Source organism: Hyperolius riggenbachi, chromosome 6 (assembly GCF_040937935.1).
Source record: "Hyperolius riggenbachi isolate aHypRig1 chromosome 6, aHypRig1.pri, whole genome shotgun sequence".
In the NCBI taxonomy this organism is placed as follows: domain Eukaryota; kingdom Metazoa; phylum Chordata; class Amphibia; order Anura; family Hyperoliidae; genus Hyperolius; species Hyperolius riggenbachi.
Genome location: NC_090651.1, coordinates 270,654,083 through 270,674,300, shown reverse-complemented (window position 1 = coordinate 270,674,300; position 20,218 = coordinate 270,654,083). Strand labels below are relative to the sequence as shown.

Sequence of the window (20,218 nt, the reverse complement as noted above, 5' to 3'; positions counted from 1 at the left end):
ATTCTGTATTGGCATGTCAATCATAATTATTGTATCTGCCAGTGACTGACATCACAGCATGGCTACCCAATCACAAATTAGAACGCTGTCCAGCCAAAACTATCGATCCAGCATGCGAACAACAATCTTGCTCAAAAGGGGGAGGTCAGTGTGAGGCAGTTTTTCTGGACAACTGTGTGACCCCTGGCTGGTCTCCCCCATGTGAAATTGGCTCCCCCAGGCTGCTCTGCAAGTTGAAGCGGAGCTCACACTCACCTGTCTCCACACTCCTCCTGTATCTTCTCTCCATTGCCACATGCACCGGTACCCCAAGACCTGATGGCATATACATGGTCTAGACACATGCCACAGGGTACAGGCATCCTGGCACCAGTGGACAGAAGACACAGGAGGAGCATGCCACTTGGGCTGAGTTCACACTGTGTCTTCACACTGTGTGTATAGCATAATGTATGCATTAGAAGTGTGTACTGCACACATTATAACACCAGTGTTCTCCCCAGGCTCTTTTAGCCGGGTACTCCACCCGGCTAGATTTGGTGACCACCCGGCTGTCATCGGCTCACCTCCTCCCCTCCTATGCTGTAAGCACCGTTGCCCTACATTTTCAACTCGCCCCACCTGGCTACTTTTTCATGCCACCCGGCTACTATTTCATGCCACCCGGCTGGAAAAAAATTCTGGGGAGAACACTGTAACACAGATGTTATTTCAAAGCCTGGCCAATCTCTATGCAATGTGCACATATTTTCACATTATCCAGAAATGCATTGTATACAGTTTGAATAGCATGTTTATTAAAATGCAGAGATGTGAATATGCCCATACAATTGTATGGTCAGCAAGTTCACACGCAGAATATTTGTGCAATGCAACAGACATAGTGCAAATGCAGCCTTAGTGAATCGAACATACCCTGTACGGCTATTACAATGAAAGACATGTATTTTTGTAGAGGGAACACATGCACATAAATGTGAACAAAATGTAATGCAATGTGTATGGTGTGAAAGAGCGGAGCAGTGCTTTTCAGCGCTGCTAGATTTGGGCGCAGCCGGCGCCTCCATAGACTTCAATAGGAATCATTCCTATTGAAGCGCTCAGTGAGTAACGTCGGCTCCGTCAGAAGACAGAGCCGAAGTTGCTTAAAAACATAATAATTCGGCCTCCAGCAATCGCTGGAAGCCGAATTATTTCATTCCCCCACTATCCATGTCGGCCTGGAGGGGGAATAGTAATTAAATCGGCCCGGACTTGTGCAGAAGCAGGATCAGCCATATACCGCTGTATCCTGCGCCCAAGTCTACCGGCGCCGATTTCAAATGTACGCTGAAAGAGGCCTGATGCAATGCAAAGAGGTTATAAAGTGTCAGCACTACATAAATGCATCATTAACAAAAAATAAGAAATGTAAAAGGATAATGATTTTTAATTTCCTATCACTAGATTGCTGAAAAGGATCACATACACTAAAAAAGACAATGAATGAGCCATTTTCACTGGCAGAATCAGTGACAAAAGCCCCATAGTGCCACAGCCATCACACACACACAGCCACACTAGACCCTATTCATTGAATGACTAAACAGCAGAATTTTCAATAGACTCTCACCTGGCAGCTTCAAAGCTCTGGACAGCACCGTAGCCATGCTAGACGCTGGAATGGTATGTTTAGAAAGACGTCAGGAGCACGTGACCAGGACTAGTGGGCGTGGCCCAGGCTTTAGGAGGGGGAGGTGGGGGGGAGAAGCAGCAGCTCGCTTTGCTGGAGTCTCATTAGTATAGCTAAGATATAGTATATATCTATATAGATATAGTAAGATAAAGATATAGTATATGGGTGTAAAGTACTACTACTGAGCGACATATATATAATCTTCTGTTATGTCACTGGTCAGAGCAGTAACGTACGCTACAAGAAAGCTACGTATATGGCATTATAGATAAGTACAGCTTTAATAGCAGCATCTATTTCTCCGTGCCAAGCACCGGCGCAGTCTCACACATGAGGATGTTTGAAGAAGAGCAGGATTGTCACTTCACTAGTGCGCATGTGCGTTCTGGCTCCATAGAGCCTGTCATCCGACACTACCAAGCCCCTGGCACACCTCCTGCCATTGGTGCAGCTGGGCTGAACCGTTGTTGTGTCAGTCATTACGCTGCATATTATTTCTGGTGATAAGAACCGTTACATGTACAGCTTATCATACTCATGTCTGTGACAGATACCTCCCAAGTACAAAACTACTTTCAAGTTGTGTTTTTAGAGAAGGGTCTTAAAGGCACATAATGACACTGGTATGAAGAAAACTGGAGCACTAGTACAACAACAAATAACATTTGTAAAGCGCTTTACTACCGTAGGACTCAAAGCGCATAAGCATGGCTCAGACCATCATACAGAGGAAGAATTTTATTAGTCCGGAAATGCCAAGCTAAACAGGTGGCTCCTATTGACTTGCATTGAAATCGTGGTAAAATTGCTGCGATCGGGATTTTCCAAAAAAATATATCTTTTTGAAAAGCTCTCAAACACTGAGGGTCAGAAAAGCTCTCAGAAATAACTCATTTAGCCTTAGTTCACATTATAAATCGCTAGCGCAATCGCAAGTGTTGCACGCTTTTGTAAGCGCTTTTCAAAGCGATTTTGCCGGAGATTTTATAGGGATTAGCGATTTTATTTAGCGCTTTTGTGTGGGGATTAGCATTTTTTTCCCAATCAATTTGGAAGTGAACTTTTTGACCTGGTACTGAATCTTTTTAATGTCATTTTTTTTAAACGCGTTTACAAAATCACTTTTCCAAGCGCTTAGCGATTTTCCTATACCTTGCATTGAAGAGCAAATGCTCAGGAAATGGTGCAGGAGCCGCGTTTGCGATTGCAAAGAAAGCTCATCGCTCATGTGAGAACACTCACCTAAGAAATAATTTCACAAGCGCTTTTAAAATGCTTTTAAAAATCGCCAGTGCTTAAAAAAATACAAAAGCGCTCATAATGTGAACAAGCCTATAGTGTGTCTACAGCCTAATGATGCCCATACACGGTACAATAAAAACGTTCATTTTTCCGTTCATTTGAAATGATCAAACCAAACCGAAGAATCTTTTCTTCGATCAAGAAAAATTAATGATTATCCCTTTAAAAAAAAAAAAAAAATCAGATGGGACATGTTTTTAAAAATCTTTATATTTGATCTAACGGAATAATCGATTTATCATAAACCTCGAGAAATAATTCCATTCTGTGTTTTGTATTTGCAGTAGGTAAAATTGAATCTTTCTATGTGTTGCCATGGATACGGAGGTCTCAGAACTTGCAGCTTGGTTTTAGTGTGTAAAAGTTGCCTAACAAGACTAAGGTCCTTAGGCACATTTTAGAATCTGATACCGCTTTTGGCAAACCTGAAGAATGTGGCCTGACAACATGAGTTTTTATGGCCTAAAAGCCGACTTGATCTCAGAACTTCCTCTCTGCTCTAAAAATAAGCAACAGCATCATAACCTTTAAAGAAAAACATTTATTTGTTACAGCGAGTACAAATCCTGCAATAAATCTGCAGTTTGTCTACTTCCTGCTTTCATGGAAGCAGACATGGAGCCTGATTCACAAAGCGGTGATAGCTCAGTTATCACGCCTAAAAGACTTTAGGCATGATAACCTTTGCACCGCTGAGTTAGCACCGCTTTGTGCTGATTATCGCGCGCAAAGTCCCGCGCGCAAAGTTTTGCGCGCGTAAACGCGCACACGCAAAGTCCCATAGGGCTTAATGGGCGCTGCGCGCATGCCTGCGCGATTGCGCGCGGAAAATTCGCGCGAGTTTCTTCTTATCATGCTTAAACTGAGTTTAAGCGTGATAAAGGGCTTTTCACTGGCGTGCAAACACTTTGCACCGCTTTGTGAATCAGGCCCATAGGGTTGACATCCTGGGCCTGATTCACAAAGCGGTGCAAACTTTTTCGCGGAGTTTTGCGCGCGCAAAGTGCCGCGATCGCGCGAATCGCGGCACTTTGCGCACGCAAAAGTCCGCAAAAAAGTTTACACCGCTTTGTGAATCAGGCCCCCTATGTTTATCAATTTGCTGCTCTGCCGTGACTGCCAGCCGACACAGCTGAGAGATCGAATTACACTCATGATTAGTCACAGATGAGGGGAAATTAGGCTAAACTCTCTTAAAGAGTACCTGATAGGCATTAAATCCAAATTTAAGTCTCTATTTCCATATGTTGAATGACTAAAATGGATGCTAAACAGGCAATGCTAAAGTTCATAATCAATCTGACCTTTTTTTATTCTAGGTGAATAACAATCCCTATGTCCCAAAGCTCTAATCTCGTACATCAGTCGCAAAAGAGAAGTTGCAGTGCATGCCGGTTTTTTTTTTCCTCCTCTGTTCCTCCTCCCCGCAGGCTCCCACAGGCTGAAGCCAATTGTGATGTAATTTCCTCCCTTACGGCATCCCTGCATCTCCCTCCTCCCTGCTGTATCCCCTGACTGGACTTAATGCCTAGTCTGGACTTTAGGGCAGCATGGTCTTTAGAAATTAATTTAAATGAGCGCCCTTGGAATGAATACTCTTTCATACGTCCCCCGCATCCCCCTCGACATTTCCACTCCTCCCCACAGTATTACAGAGCGAAGTGGGTAGGAATTAAGGCTGTGCGCCTACCAATGCAAAGTTTAGACGGGAACTTCAGCGCCTGGAACCATGAGTAGCTGAGTCTGTGCAGGCTGCCTTAATTCCTCCCCGCTTCGCTAAGTAATGCTGCAGGGAGGAGTGGAAATGCCGAGTGGGATGTGGGAGACGTATGAAAGAGTATTCATTCCAAGGGCACTCATTTAAATTAATTTCTAAAGACCATGCTGCCCTGACTGACAGTCCAGACTGGGCACCAAATCCACAGGGGATACCACAGGGAGGAGGAGGATGCCGTAAGGGAGGAAATGTCAAAATTGGCTTCAGCCGGAGGGACCCAAGATGGCCCCTCCCAGGGATAAGAATTCACCAAATGTATTATATAAAATTCACTGAAATCAAAACGTGGGCAGTGCAATACATCTGTTTTGTAAGTAGAGCAAGTACTTATCTACTTACATGTTTTTTTTTCCCTGGCAAAGTTTGGCTATCAGTCCCTCTTTAAAGGGACTCCGAGCACCTCTCATGGGCATGCCTTTAAGACTCCGACCAGTACTGCAAAGTACTTAAAGAAGCATACCTTTCTGTAGCTTGTGCTCTCCTCTTTCATTTGATGCCTGAATCGCTATCCTACACCAAATAGTTTTCAATCGATTTCAATTTAAAAATCGTGGCTGCCATCTTGGCTATGTTATAACTTCCGGGTCACCCCTGTCTTCTCTGTTAGATAAGTGCATCACTGAATGAAGCAGGAAGAGGAAGTGACACGCATGGCCATTGCAAGAGGCTCTTCCAGAGGGGTCATAGCACGACTTTATTGGAAGTTGTCTGGCTTAAAGAGAATCTGTATTGTTAAAATCGCACAAAAGTAAACATACCAGTGCGTTAGGGGACATCTCCTATTACCCTCTGTCACAATTTCGCCGCTCCTTGCTGCAATAAAAGTGGTTAAAAACAGTTTTAAAAAGTTTGTTTATAAACAAACAAAATGGCCATCAAAACAGGAAGTAGATTGATGTACAGTATGTCCACACATAGAAAATACATTCATACACAAGCAGGCTGTATACACCCTTCCTTTTGAATCTCAAGAGATCATTTGTGTGTTTCTTTCCCCCTGCAGCCAGGGGCGTAGCAATAGGGGTTGCAGAGGTAGCGACCGCATCGGGGCCCTTGGGCCAGAGGGGCCCCGAAGGGCCCTCCCTCAACTACAGTATTAGCTCTCTATTGGTCCTGTGCTCAAAATAATCACTTCTATAGATACTTTGAATAGTGGTAATCATTAACAAGCTATTCCCCATCCCCTTCTTGCACCTCTGACACTGTTGTTGCCATTGGCAGGTTTTGGTGCGCCGTATCAATTGTTACGTATAGAGTGCTTGGGGGCCCCATTGTAAAACTTGCATCGGGGCCCACAGCTCCTTAGCTACGCCACTGCCTGCAGCTATCTTCCACTGAAGTGTCAGGCTATTTCTTCCTGCAGTGTGCAGACAGCTGTGCCTGTATGTAATTCCTCAGTATGTGAAAGCCCAGCCAGCTCAGAGGAGGATGTATCCAGCTTGTAAAAGATAATAGAACAGAGAGAAGCTGCAGTAATCTAAATATCACACAGGCAGTGTGCAGAGAGGGGCCTGGATGGGGGAGTTCATAGCAGAACCACAACACTGAAGAACTTGGCAGCCTTCCAGACACAGGCCTGACAAGTCTGACAAGAGAGAGATAAGTTGATTTATTACAGATATGGTGATAGTACAAAGTGCTGCAGTAAGCCAGAACACATTAGAATAGCTTTTGGAACTTGTAGGATGATAAAAAACAGGATGCAATTTTTGTTATGGAGTCTCTTTAAAGGCATGCCCATGAGAGGTGCTCAGAGTCCCTTTAATACATACAGGGTGCATTCCTCTATGTTTTCCATCTATCCTGAGGCTGAGGAGACCCAGCGGGAAACACTATCCACGCCACTAACCCAGTAGGTTTAGCAAAGTTGGCCAAAGGCCACCGGCAAGACTCCATTGGAATTTTGTTGGGTTTGTTTTGTGATGATTCAGCTGCTATCCTATCTGACAGTAGACTTTTCTGAGGAGGAAATACGGAGCAGCCGTTAGTAGATGTCCTAATATGGAAGTACCAATTTTGCTTTTTAATCCAGACCAGATTTGTGAAATTCCCTGTGACAGATATACCCACTGGAGATACTTAGAGATTCCTTAGTAAATTGGAATATGCGAGTAGATGCCTTAGTAAGTTAGGCCCTGTGGGGAAATACTAAGATGCTGTTGGTGGATGGCCTAGTAAGTAAGTACTGAAAAAAATCATCTGTTTGGTGATAACAGATGCAACAATGATCTGTTATTGTCACAGTGGGGACTACTGAAAAAGAGTACATTAACAGCTGTATTATTTCAGTCTCAAACAAGCATTGCAGTGAAATTTTATATAACATGCATCTAAATGCTCCACCCCCTGCTAAAGCATATTATTATTATTATTTAGCATTTATATAGCACCAACATCTTCTGCAGCACTGTACAGAGTATACATTTTCTTATCACTGAACTGTCCCCTTATGCTGGGAATACACGGTTCGTTTTTGCCTTCGTTTAAACCTTCGTTTCGATTGTGCCTTTTGTCCTTTTCGATCCCGAAATAATCAGTCATACGGTTAATATCACCACCCACGGTTTCGTTTTTTTTTCCGATTCTGATGGTTTCGTTTTTCCAATGATCGAAGGCTGCAAAGAAACGAAACGAAAATCCCTTTTTACAGGGACGGACTAGCATAAACGAATATATAATCGATCTGAACAGCCATCAAGCCTACCAATGGCTCGATTAGATGGATAAAGAGAGATAATATCAAACATGTTCGATCACTAGTCGTTCGTTTTTGGGGTCTATTAATCGAAACTATAATGAGATTATGACTATTTTCACATACGTTTTCAACACTCGATTCGTTTACCGAACGAATCGAAGGTTTAAACGAAGGCAAAAACGAACCGTGTATTCCCAGCATTAGAGGGGCTCACAATCTAATCCCTACCATAGTCATATGTCTGTGTATGTATCGTGTAGTGTATGTATCATAGTGTAGGGCCAAATTAGTAGCCAATTAACTTATCTGTATGTCTTGGCGATGAGGGAGGAAATCGGAGTGCCCAGAGGAAACCCACACAGACATGGGTAGAACATACAAACTCCTTCCAGACAGTGCCCTGACTGGGATTTGAAGCAAGGCGAGAGCACTAACCACAATAGGGACAGAAAGAAACGGGTTTTCAAGAGACAAATTAAACAGTGTATAGAATATATAATTTAATAAACAAACAATTGAGTGACATAACATACATAATCCATAAAGTATAAGAACGACATATCGTGGCGCAATGAATAGCTACAAACCAACAGACATGCGTTTCCCGGTTATAGAGGCCATTTCATCAGAGGCAAAAATACAGTAATACATGTCTTTCTATGATCAAGCATAATATTTCAGTGCAGCACAGAGAAGGATGGTATACATTAGAAAAAATAATATATAGTTCAGCTTTCCATCTTAGCAGGTGTATGGCCACTGATCCAGAACAGTAGAATGAGAGGTGCATAGGCACCACTGGCACCAAAGAGTAATCCAAGGATTGCAGCTAGAAACATGCAAGAAAACAGTAGGAGATTGTGTAGATTATGCATATTCCAATTGTGTGTTTAATAAACGATACACATTTTATATACTGTTTGTTTCGTCTCCTGAAAACCCTAAAGCCTTTCTGCCTGTTATGGACACGTATGATCTGGTTTGTTCTTACTTTGATTGCACAGCTCTGATTACACTGCTCTACAGTGCTTACTCTGCAAGGTGGGTGAGGGGGATTGGGAAGTGTGTATGACAGGTCATAGCGGTATGTGGAGGAAGAGGGCCCCATTCCACTTTCACTTGGTGGTCAGCATGGGATCATTGCTTATAGTTGGTGTGTGACTCAAAAACAACTAAAGCCAAAAGCTCAGCTTGACTGCCAAGCAACTGACATTTTTAAGGGAAAGGTGGCAACCTCCCTATTCCTCTCATATCAGTTTGATCTGCAAGGGAAATGAGAGGGAAACGACAGGTTGATCAATTCTATGTAATCCACAGGATCTGTTCAGACATGTCCATTTTATTGGTGTAGCGAAATGCAAAGTCCCATCTTGTACAACTTCTCTGGATATATGCTACATATACCAACAGACACAACGAAAGTCTGTAGAAATGGACTACATTCGTTCTCACAAGTGCTTCCAATGGGAATCAGACCTGACAAGTTACCTGTTTGGGCTCTAGAAACTCCTCTTGGTGGATACGATCTTGGATGAGTAATCCCCAATGTGGTAGAATAAAAATAACGACCATAGAAGAAATTGGAGAAAAAGGCTTCATCTGCTGTACACATGACTTTACTCCCTGGTAGAGTAGATACCAGGTAGTAAAGTAAAGCAGTAAAGTATAGGCAGTAGTAGTGTTAGGGCGACTTGCCCATGGTAGCGGAGATTCGAACCCAGGTCCACCATTCAGCCAAGATATCAGTGCTATCAATTTTCCCACTGAAATCAAACAAATCTGATTAGCTATTGTGGGCTCCACCCATTTTTCTTAATTTGGAACCCCAGACACCCAGTGACCAACTGTGCCAAGTTTGAGGACCCTTTCATTAACAGTGAAATAATGGCAGAAATGTGACTGTTCCCACTGAAAATCCATAGGTGAAACGTGATCGGCTGTTGGTGGCTCCACTCATGGCTCCACTCACTTTCTTTAACTTTCTTATCCGCAGTGATCTAATGGCAAAGTTTGGGGATTCTGCCATTAATACTGTGAGAATGACAGCATTTTTAATTTTCCCACAGAAGTCAAGGGGTTAAATCTTTTTGGCTGTTTGTGACTCTTTTCCTGAGTTTTGACCACAGTCACTTAGTGCAGTGTTTCTCAAACCTTGTGACTCCCCAATTCACCTATGCATACTTGGGGTAATTAGTGTCTCAGCTACATGGAATTCACCTAGCTGAGACACTAAGTATCCCACCTGTGCATAGGTGAGGTTGCCTGCAAAACATGCACCGTTGGGGAGTCACAAGGAGAGGTCTGATGAACACTGATCTAGTGAGTAATTGTGCTAAGTTCTGATCACTTGGCATTGAAAATGTGATAAGGCAACAGTATATATTTTCCTATTAAAGTCAACAGGTGAAATGTTATTGGCTGTATATATTTCCCAACTTAAGTCTTGAGTGAAATCTTATTGACTGTTTGTGACTCAAAATGAGATAATGGCTGCAGTATATATATATATATATATATATATATATATATATATATATATATATATATATATATATATATTCACATTAAAGTCAATGGCTAAAAAACAGATTGGCTGTGGTTGGCCCACCCCATTTTTGAATCAATGAACCCCAGACACCCAGAGACCGACACTTTAATGTTTGAAAAGCCTGGCATTCAAAGTGTAAATATGGCAACAATTTTAGTTTCTCCATTGATAATTAATGAGTGAAATTTGACTGGTTGTTGGTGGTTCTGCCCACTTTTTCTTACCTTGAAGCACAGTCACCCAATGACCAACTGTGCCACCTTTGGGGTTCTCAACATCAATAATGTAAGATTGGAGCCAGTTTAAAATTCTCCATTGAAATCTACAGCTATAGGTGAAATTTGACTATGACATACTATGCAAAATTTGCATATAGGCCTCTGTCATTTATACTATGAGCATGGCAACATTTTACATTTTTCCATTCAAGTCAATGGTTGAAATCTAATTGGCTGTTTGTGGCTCCACACACTTTACCTAAATTGTGACTGCAGTCACTTATTGAGTAATTGTGCTAACTTCGGATAGCTTGGCATTCAAAGGCCCATATGTAATTCACTTTTTCTCCTTAGTTTTCTCCAAGTTGATATTTTCACAACTTGTCAATAAAATGCATTTTAAATCCATACATAATACAGAATGTTACACTGGGGAATCAGGAGGGAGGGGGTGGGATGGATGGATGAAGAGTGGAGCGATACAGAATGTTATACTGGGGAATCAGGAGGGAGGGGGGTGGGATGGATGGATGGATGAAGAGTGGAGGGATACAGAATGTTAAACTGGGGAATCAGGAGGGAGAGGGGTGGGATGGATGGATGGATGGATGGATGAAGAGTGGAGGGATACAGAATGTTACACTGGGGTGGGGAATCAGGAGGGAGAGGGGTGGGATGGATGAAGAGTGGAGGGATACAGAATTTTACACTGGAGAATCAGGAGGGAGGGGGGTGGGATGGATGGATGGATGAAGAGTGGAGCGATACAGAATGTTATACTGGGGAATCAGGAGGGAGGGGGGTGGGATGAATGGATGAAGAGTGGAGGGATACAGAATGTTACACTGGGGAATCAGGAGGGAGGGGGTGGGATGGACGGATGAAGAGTAGGGGGATACAGAATGTTACACTGGGGAATCATGAGGGAGGGGGTGGTATGGATGAAGAGTGGGGGGATACAGAATGTTACACTGGGGAATCAGGAGGGAGGGGGTGGGATGGATGGATGAAGAGTGGAGGGATACAGAATGTTACATTGGGGAATCAGGAGGGAGAGGGGTGGGATGGATGGATGGATGAAGAGTGGAGGGATACAGATTGTTACACTGGGGTGGGGAATCAGGAGGGAGAGGGGTGGGATGGATGAAGAGTGGAGGGATACAGAATGTTACACTGGGGAATCAGGAGGGAGGGGGTGGGATGGATGGATGAAGAGTGGGGGGATACAGAATGTTACACTGGGGAATCATGAGGGAGGGGGTGGTATGGATGAAGAGTGGGGGGATACAGAATGTTACACTGGGGAATCAGGAGGGAGGGGGGTGGGATGGATGAAGAGTGGAGGGGGAGGGTTAGGAATACAACAGGTGAGGGGAAGAGAGCTGCTACAGCTGACTGAATGCTGTTTTGTACTGAATACTAGGGAAAATTGTACCTGGCTAACTGGTACTGTAGCATTTATAGATGCTAACTATACTGGGGACACTTATACCTGCCTAACCTATACTGTTACACCTATAGCTGGCCAAATATGCTAGGGACATTTATATTGGCTACCTATACTGTGGCACCTGTGAGGGCAGTGGAGTCGGTACAAAAATCATCAGACTCCGAAACTCCTCCATCGACTTTGACTGCAACTCTGACTCCAGATACCCAAAATTGCTCCAGCTCCACAGCCATGGCTACCTATACTGTTGCACCTATACTGTACATTGGCTAACCTATATGTGGGTAACTATACCTGGCTAACCTATGCTCACCATTGGCGTGCTGATCCCTAGTCGTGCACCTCTGATAGCTTCCCCAGTGTCTTCTTCCATGTCCCTCGGCGGATTTGCTTCTCCCTCTGCGATCACATATTCGTCCCGCGATTGAGGGCCACGCAGCGTCATCAACATCTGGTGGCAAACTTTTTTTTTATATGAATTCAATACGATAACTTGTATTGAATTCAATATTAAAAAAAAAAAGTTTTAAAAAAAATGCTTAAATTTTTTTTTAAATTAATTGAACCACTTTTTGCACAGAAATCCTGGGGAAATTGAACGCCAGGGAGGCTAAGTACCTCTTTAAAGAATACTAGATGTGAGAAGATAATGGAGGCTTCCATATTTATTTTCTTGTAAACAATGCCAGCTGCTGGCAGCCCTGTTGATATATTGGCATAAGTAGTGTCTAAGTCAAAACCCTGGAACAAGCATATGGCTAATCCAGTGAAGCCTGAGTCAGCTGAGTCAGAGCACCTGATCTGTTGCATGGTTGTTCAGGGTCAGTGGCTAAAAGTATTAGAGGCATAGGACCAGTAGGACTGCCAGGCAACTGGTATTGTTTAAAAGGAAATAAATATGGCAGCCTCCATATCCCTCTCAGCTCAGGTTCTCTTTAAGGTCAATGGGTAAAATATTATTGGCGGTTCGTGGCTATCTCCTGTAGCCTATATCAGACGTTCAGCTATACAGTAACTGAGTAATGACGCTCAAACGTTACATAACAAAAATAGACTGCAGAAGGTAATGGTTAGGATTAGGGGTTGTATTAGGAGGTTTAGTATAAGGGTCTAAAGTAGTGGAGGTAATATATAATTAGAATTAGGAAGGAGTAACAAAAGATAACTGTATGGTGTTAGCCATCAGTTGAAGCAGGAAGTCAGGATTGTATGTTAGGGTTAAATTAGTCATTAAGAGGGATTAAAGAGGAACTCCAGTGAAAATAATGTAATTAAAAAAAGTGCTTCATTTTTACAATAATTATGTATAGATGATTTAGTCAGTGTTTGTCCATTGTAAAAGCTTTCCTCTCCCTGATTTACATTCTGACATTTATCACATGGTGACATTTTTACTGCTGGCATGTGATGTCAGTGGAAGGAGATGCTGCTTGCTTTTTTGGCAGTTGGACCCAGCTGTAAACAGCTGTTATTTCGCACAATGCAATGAGGTTCACAGACAGGAAACTGTGAGGACCATAGTCCTAACATCCCACTGTAGGAGAGGTTTCACCACAATATCAGCCATACAGAGCCCCCTGATGATCTGTTTGGGAAAAGGAAAAGATTTCTCATGGGAAAGGGGGTATCAACTACTAAATGGGATGAAGTTCAATTCTTGGTCACGGTTTCTGTTGGGAGTAGGTTAGGCATTAGCTATGTGTTTACGTTAGGAGGGGAAGTTATGCTTGGGCATTAGGTGCGAGAAGGGATAGCTGACAGAAGGAGTAAGTATAAAAAATCCTACAAAACCCAAAAACAAATGGTGAAAAGCCAATAGCAGATTATGAGGAATTGCATTTTAAAAATATTCTAACTACTGGTTTCTCACCTAGCTGCTGGAGCAATATAAAAATTAATTAATAATTAAAAAATTCAAAAGAATAAAACAAACAGCGCAGGGTTTTCTGACAATAATAAATATGTTACTTTCATTGGTAACACATATATTATTGTCAGGAAACACTGCGCTGTTTGTTTTATTACTTTTAATTTTGGGAACCTCTGTTGTTCAAATAGCAGCGGGTGAAAGGAAATAAGTATTGACCCCACTGGGTGCCTCTCGAGCGCACTCCATCAGTTACTCTTGTCTAATAATTACAAAATTATTTTATGTGCAATGTAGAAAACTTAATGCTTCGCAAATTACCGTACAATCTGGATATAGAAAAACATAGGTCTGAACTAGGGCTTTACTATTTTATTCCTAATTCAGAGTTGAAATATACATCTTCACATTAACATTTATGCCTTACAAAAGAAAAGTACTGTAATAATGTTTCAAATCAAAATAACAATGTGTTACTAAATACAAACAAGTATTCTATGAGGTTGGGGCATAAACGCTTAATACAGTTTTCTCTCATGTTTATCTCATACTGGATTTTGTTTGCACACTTAGCTCGCGATTCACTAACCCATCAACAAAAGTTTAGGGGGATTTTTTATTTCTTAGGCCAGAAACCCACTAGGCGCGATTTTCTGAGCGCTTTGTGATTTGAAAACTCTAGATAATGTAATGCTATGGGTGTGATCCCACTTGAGGGATGTGATTTTATAAAAATCCCCCATAGCATTGCATTAGCAAGAGCTTTTTCAAATCACTAGCGATTAGAAATCGCTTCTAGTGGGTTTCTGGCCTGGTGTGAAAGTTGTCCCAAATTTTAAGTTGAGATATTAGTGGCCGATTCCACAGTGGTCTTTCAGCTGCTGGTAGGATTTATGGTGCTACATTTAAGACTAACTATCCCATAGAAGCATGTGTTAGCTGTACAGCCAATTCCTGTCTAGAGATAGTGACTGAAGCCTATGGTGGGCTAGATTACTGTTTAAAAATTATCCTGGCAGTGTTCTGTGTCATCAGGGTCCCCCCTATTCCCAGTCCTGTGGTCTTCATATTTGATGCAATACTCCAATCAAATATGAAAACCAGGAAGCTCTCCCTAGTGGCTGGGTCCTCCTCCTTTTGTGTCCTACCTGATCATGCACCTCTATTACTTTGAACCTATGCTATGCATTTGAGTGAACCTAACTTGCCTAATCTCCATGCTCCATGCAGTGACTGATGAAGCATTACCTTGTACTCATACTGTGCTGCGTGATCTGGTTTTCATTTTCCTGTATTGTCGTATCGCTGTATGTCACCCCTAAATATTGTCTGTAACCTAAAGTAATGTCCACTGCTGCGTTCTTGCATATTTTTTACATTTCAATTTTTTTAGAAAGTCTATGCACTGAACTTGTCCTTCAAAGTGAAACTCCACTTTCTCTTATAATTGTAGCTAAAGCATATTCACCAAAAATTTTATATTTTTTACATGTAAAATGTATACTTCCATTCCAGTTTGCAGCCAGCTCTGGACTTCCAAAAACTGCACTAATTTTGCACTTATTTGCAAACCAGGAATCTGTAGTTTTGTTTCTGTTTATGGAATATGGATAGCCTAGATACTTCCCAACTAAGTACAGTGTGGTTAGATGTACAGAGTAAAGCCTTGTACACATGCTAGACAGGTTGTGTCCGAGGTGGCCAGTCAAGGCAGAGAGGACCTAGTGTGTGTACAGCCATCACCAACAGACCCAGAGTGGCGGATCATCTGAGGCCAAGCGCATTGTTCTCCTCCTTACTCCTCCCACTCGAAGCCCAACTCCATAGCAACAGAATGTCTTGCAAGGCTACCGTATTAATCTTTGTTACGTGTCTTTTCAGCACTCAGCCCTGAACTGTCACCTTAGGGATCAGATTTTAGGGTCTTTTCAGCACGCTTCAGACCCTAAAATCAGGAAAAAATCATGCCGCCAGAATGCCTGCAGCAGCCCCTGCTTTCACTCGCCTCCCTGGGCTCCAGCGCTGCAATTTTTCCTCCTTCCTCCGGGTGGCACTGTAACTCTGTAGTGATCCTAATCCATTGATAGGTTTGATGCAATGAATGTGTTTGCATGTCTGCACTATGCATGTTACAGGGCCAGAGTTAGGACACCTATGTTTACCTGGGTACTTCTGCGCAGTATAGGTGACTAAGCATAAGAATGCATTCTTCTGTGAACTAAAACCCTGGCTTTTAATTTAGCTGTAGGGATAACAGTTGTGCCTGGATGAGTGAATCTGTGAATGCATTTGTTTGAACATTTGCATGTGAGTGTGCGAAGGGTTAATAGATTTTAACTCTGTAGTGAGATCACTGACCGCGATCTCACCAGAGTGATTCAGAGCCTTAGAGGACAGGAAGGAGAATGGCTACCGATGTCTGGTGAGTAAAAACGCCCGCTGCGCGCTATACTCTGCATTGAGCTCCCGGCGGCTATCCCTGAGCGTAGCTAGGGGTTACCACCAGGGAGGCTAAGAATTCATTTTTCCCCACATAGATTTATCCAGTGACTGGTGGGAAACCTGGACACTCTTTTATCACAATCTCTGTAAAGAAACCTGTCATAAAACTGTTCTATGTGCTCATGTTTTACAGAAATGCAGTACATGTAAATAAGTTGAACTAAAGCTAGCCATGAATCCTGGAAACGTATAGAGCTGAAGGGATTGCCTTTTTCACAACAATAGTGGAGTTTCACTTTAATACAGAAGTTCAGCACCATGGAGAACACATGACTCCTGCAATCTAAACTAATTACACTGTGAATGCAGCTGTTCACCAACTAACTCATTTACCGTATGCACACTAACATTTTGTGCCATGAAATGATAATTCACCCAAAATAATCATGAAAGTAAATCATGACAGTCCAGAGGCTTCCCCAATCTTCTTACACCCCTCTGTTCCTGCTCTGGGACCCTATGAAAATATTCAACAATAATGGTAAATATGGTGTTGGGGGCCGCACTCCTCTCTGTGTACAAGCGTGTCCGCACTGTGCAGGCACAAAGAACGGCCTATGCAGTAGCATGGAGCCAATCATGCACAGCCTTTTCTTCTGTGCTCTAGCAGCTCGTGCTACTGCACAGGTGCGAAACCTACTGAAGCCTGCGCAGTGCGACCATGCGGAGGAGAGCAAGGCCACAAAGAATAAGAGTCCTAGGGCCATATGCAATTAAAGGGACCCTGAGCAGTGACTTAAATTAAAAGATTTCACTTACCTGGTGGCTTCCTCCAGCCCACCATAGACTGCAAGGTCCCCCGGCGTCCTCCTGGCTCCTCTCCGTGTCCCTCCGGCAGCTCCCGTTACCGGTGACACCCGGGCTGGGTGTCGGGTCGGCTCTTCCTGGATCCTGACGCATGGTGTCATCACTCCGGCCACTACGCGTCATCACGGCGGCCGTCGTGACAGGTCTTCGCATGCACGGTTTTCTACTGCTAAACCACGCATGCGCAGAACTGTCACGCCGGCCGGCATGATGACGCGTAGCATCAGGATCCAGGAAGAGCCGGCCCGACACCCGGCTCGAGTGTCGCCAGTAAAGGGAGCCGGCGGAGGAACACAGAGAGGAGCCAGGAGGACGCCGTGGGACCTCGCGGCCTAAAAAGGGCTGGAGGAAGCCCCAGGTAAGTGAAATCTTTTAATTTAAGTCACTGCTCAGGGTCCCTTTAACTTTTTCTCCTGAGTTTTTCCCTAGGAGATAATGTTTCAACATCTTTTTAAAAATAAGTTTTCAGCACTTTGCAATTGAAAAAGTAGATGAGAAAGTACTAGAAAATTTTTTTTGATTACTTTCTTGCTTACTGGTAGTTTAAAAGGCATTATATTGACAAGGATTGAAAATATTGCCTAGGAGAAAACTAAGGTGATAAAGTGAATTGCATATGGGCCCTAGTTTGAAGCATAGGGTTCTGTGAGGTTCAGGGAAGCCTTTGAGCATCCACAGGCTTCCCTCTACCAACGTATTTAGGCATTTTGGGTTTTTTGTTTATTAATGCGAATCTGATTGTTGTGTTTTGAATTATATTTTACTTTATGTTTGTGAAAGCCCTGTAAAGATATTGCATTGTTTGACTGAGTATTGCTTACTTGATTTTTATCCCCAGTCAAGCCTTATATGTTAGTTTTGAATAGACTCTAGAAGACTTATTATTGCTGCATTGCATTGTATCAGCAGCAGTATGTGTGTAATGTAGGTATTTTTGCTTTTCCCTTCCGATGCCTTGTAGACACTTTGCTGTTAAGTAACAAATGCTGGTTTCTTTTGCTCTTCTTCAGTTGTGTTGGAAATTCTCGCTGCAAACCCGGAGTCTCCTAGATAAGGCTAGCCTAGCCCTGGTTTTCTGACCTGCTGGAAATGTTCTCATTGTATGTAGTAAATAATCTTCTGCACAGAGTTTTGTGGAAGCTGTTAGTGAATGAGTACATTCTTCTCCACATAGGCTTGGCGCTTAAGGCTATGATCAGCTTACAGCAGTTGGAAACTCAATAGGTGACATAAGCCTTTGTCCTTCATATTTACCAGGAATCATTTTAATATAATCTATGAGCAACAAATAATTGTGTTTTCCTACAGCAGAATTCTCAAATAACAATTGTGGGATCTAATTTCAGAGACAATCAGAGCCAGATCTCATCACTACTCATGCTAGATGCCTTGTAAATATATCCCACCAGTGGAAATTGTTCAAACCCTGTAGGAAGGCAAAGAAAAGTGTTAGTAGTGTATTTGACAAAGCTTAAAGAGACTCCGTAACAAAAATTACATCCTGTTTTTTATCATCCTACAAGTTCCAAAAGCTATTCTAATGTGTTCTGGCTTACTGCAGCACTTTCCACTATCACAGTCTCTGTAATAAATCAACTTATCTCTCTCTTGTCAGACTTGTCAGCCTGTGTCTGGAAGGCTGCCAAGTTCTTCAGTGTTGTGGTTCTGTGATGCATCTCCCCTTTCCTGGCCCCTCTATGCACACTGCCTGTGTATAATGATCTCTTGAGATACAAAAGGAAGGCTGTATACAGCCTGCTTGTGTATGGATGTATTTTCTATGTGTGGACATACTGTACATCAACCTACTTCCTGTTTTGGTGGCCATTTTGTTTGTTTATAAACAAACTTTTTAAAACTGTTTTTAACCACTTTTAATGCAGCGAGGAGCGGCGAAATTGTGACAGAGGGTAATAGGAGATGTCCCCTAACGCACTGGTATGTTTACTTTTGTGCGATTTTAACAATACAGATTCTCTTTAAAGAAAAAGGCAAAGGAATTCAAATTCATAACAAAATCCCCAATAGCTCACCTTTGTTTGCAATGTTTGTACAACACTAATTATTAAAATACACATCAGATGTACCTGCCATGGGCATAACTAGAGGGGAGCAGCCCCTGCAATTGAAAGGAGGACCAGAGCTGTGGGGGGCCCCAACTACTAACCATCCCTTCCTCCGATACTGGGGTCTATACTTTCGATCAGGTGTTTTTGTGGCTACTCTTGTTATGGGAGTGAAGACTCTGCATAGATGCCTAGCTTCCTGCTACCTTACTCACCATGAGCACAGGTATTAACACCCTAGTGGACTTCACCGATGCTTGTACATTCTAGTGACAGTATCTACCCCTCAATATTGGGCCTATTGTTCTCCTTCTCACCCCACTCACTCATGAAACCCTCAGTCACAGAGAGCAAAGGTGTGTAGTCCCCTTATCAGAAAGGAAGCAACTGCTTTGCTGGCAATGGACACTTGTGAACAAATCCTGTGCTTAGCATAGCATTCTTTAACATATCTATCTGATAGACAATTTGTTTTCAGTCCCAATGTTAACCTAGCCTGAAGCTATATGTTTTTTTGTTGGTGGTAGACATTTCTGAATTTCAAATGTAGGGAAATTTATCACTGCATTTTATATGTGGGGAAAGGACTACTGCATTTCAGGCGTGGGATAACATTTGTTGCATTTCATGTGTGGGGTAACATATGCTGCATTTCATGTGGGGGGTAACATTTGTTGCATTTAATATATGGAAAAATGATTGCTGCAGTGCTGATCAAGAGAACTTGCAGGCAAATGACAATACAATTTTGTGCAGAGCGGTGCCAGCACGCACGTTTGCTGCATTTCATATGTGGGGTAGCATTTGCTGCATTTCATGTGGGGGGTAACATTTGCTGCATGTCCTGTGTGAGGTAATGATTGCTGCATTTCATATGTGGATAAAGGATTGCTGCAGTGCTGACCAAGAGAACCCTGCAGGCACACAACACAGCACTGGACAGAGAGGTGCTGGCACACAAGGAGAGCCACTGCTACTCTGTCAGGCATGTTGAATTTGTCTGTGCGTGAAAGGGTGTGGGTACAGCAGATAGGGGTAAAGTAAAATATTGTGTGTGTGTGTGGGGGGGGGGGGGGGCTTTCCATTAATTGCCATAAATATATTTGCACAAAAGGTAGATATACATAGGCTGGGGCTTTCATGAAAGGGCCACTTTGTGTTGTTGCCCCCCCCCCTTCCCTACCAGAATGTCCCAGTCCTCCCCTGATTTCAGTTGAAATATCAATCTAGAGAACCTACCAACCTAGAGTGGTGATGCACATGGTCTTAGAAAGTCACATGAAATTGTACATGACTGAGGTTCTGGGC

At 42.8% G+C, this 20,218-nt stretch overlaps 2 protein-coding genes across 4 annotated transcripts in view; both read right to left on the bottom strand.

Annotated features, from left to right (window-relative positions):
• FAM234B (family with sequence similarity 234 member B) overlaps window positions 1-2,048 on the bottom strand; it is a 55,340-nt gene extending 53,292 nt beyond the window's left edge. The window contains exon 1 of one of the 2 annotated variants that reach the window (XM_068240815.1): window positions 1,613-2,048. In XM_068240815.1, the coding sequence (XP_068096916.1) occupies window positions 1,613-1,649 (37 nt within the window). In that variant the 5' untranslated portion in view covers window positions 1,650-2,048. The remainder of the gene's footprint in view (window positions 1-1,612) is intronic. The other variant, XM_068240814.1, reaches the window with a different exon arrangement.
• Window positions 2,049-17,231: 15,183 nt separating this feature from the next.
• Window positions 17,232-20,218, bottom strand: part of TMEM25 (transmembrane protein 25) — a 43,181-nt gene continuing 40,194 nt past the window's right edge. For both annotated transcript variants that reach the window (XM_068242802.1, XM_068242803.1), the window contains one exon: window positions 17,232-18,270. In XM_068242802.1, coding sequence (XP_068098903.1) covers window positions 18,197-18,270 — 74 coding nt within the window. In that variant the 3' untranslated portion in view covers window positions 17,232-18,196. The remainder of the gene's footprint in view (window positions 18,271-20,218) is intronic.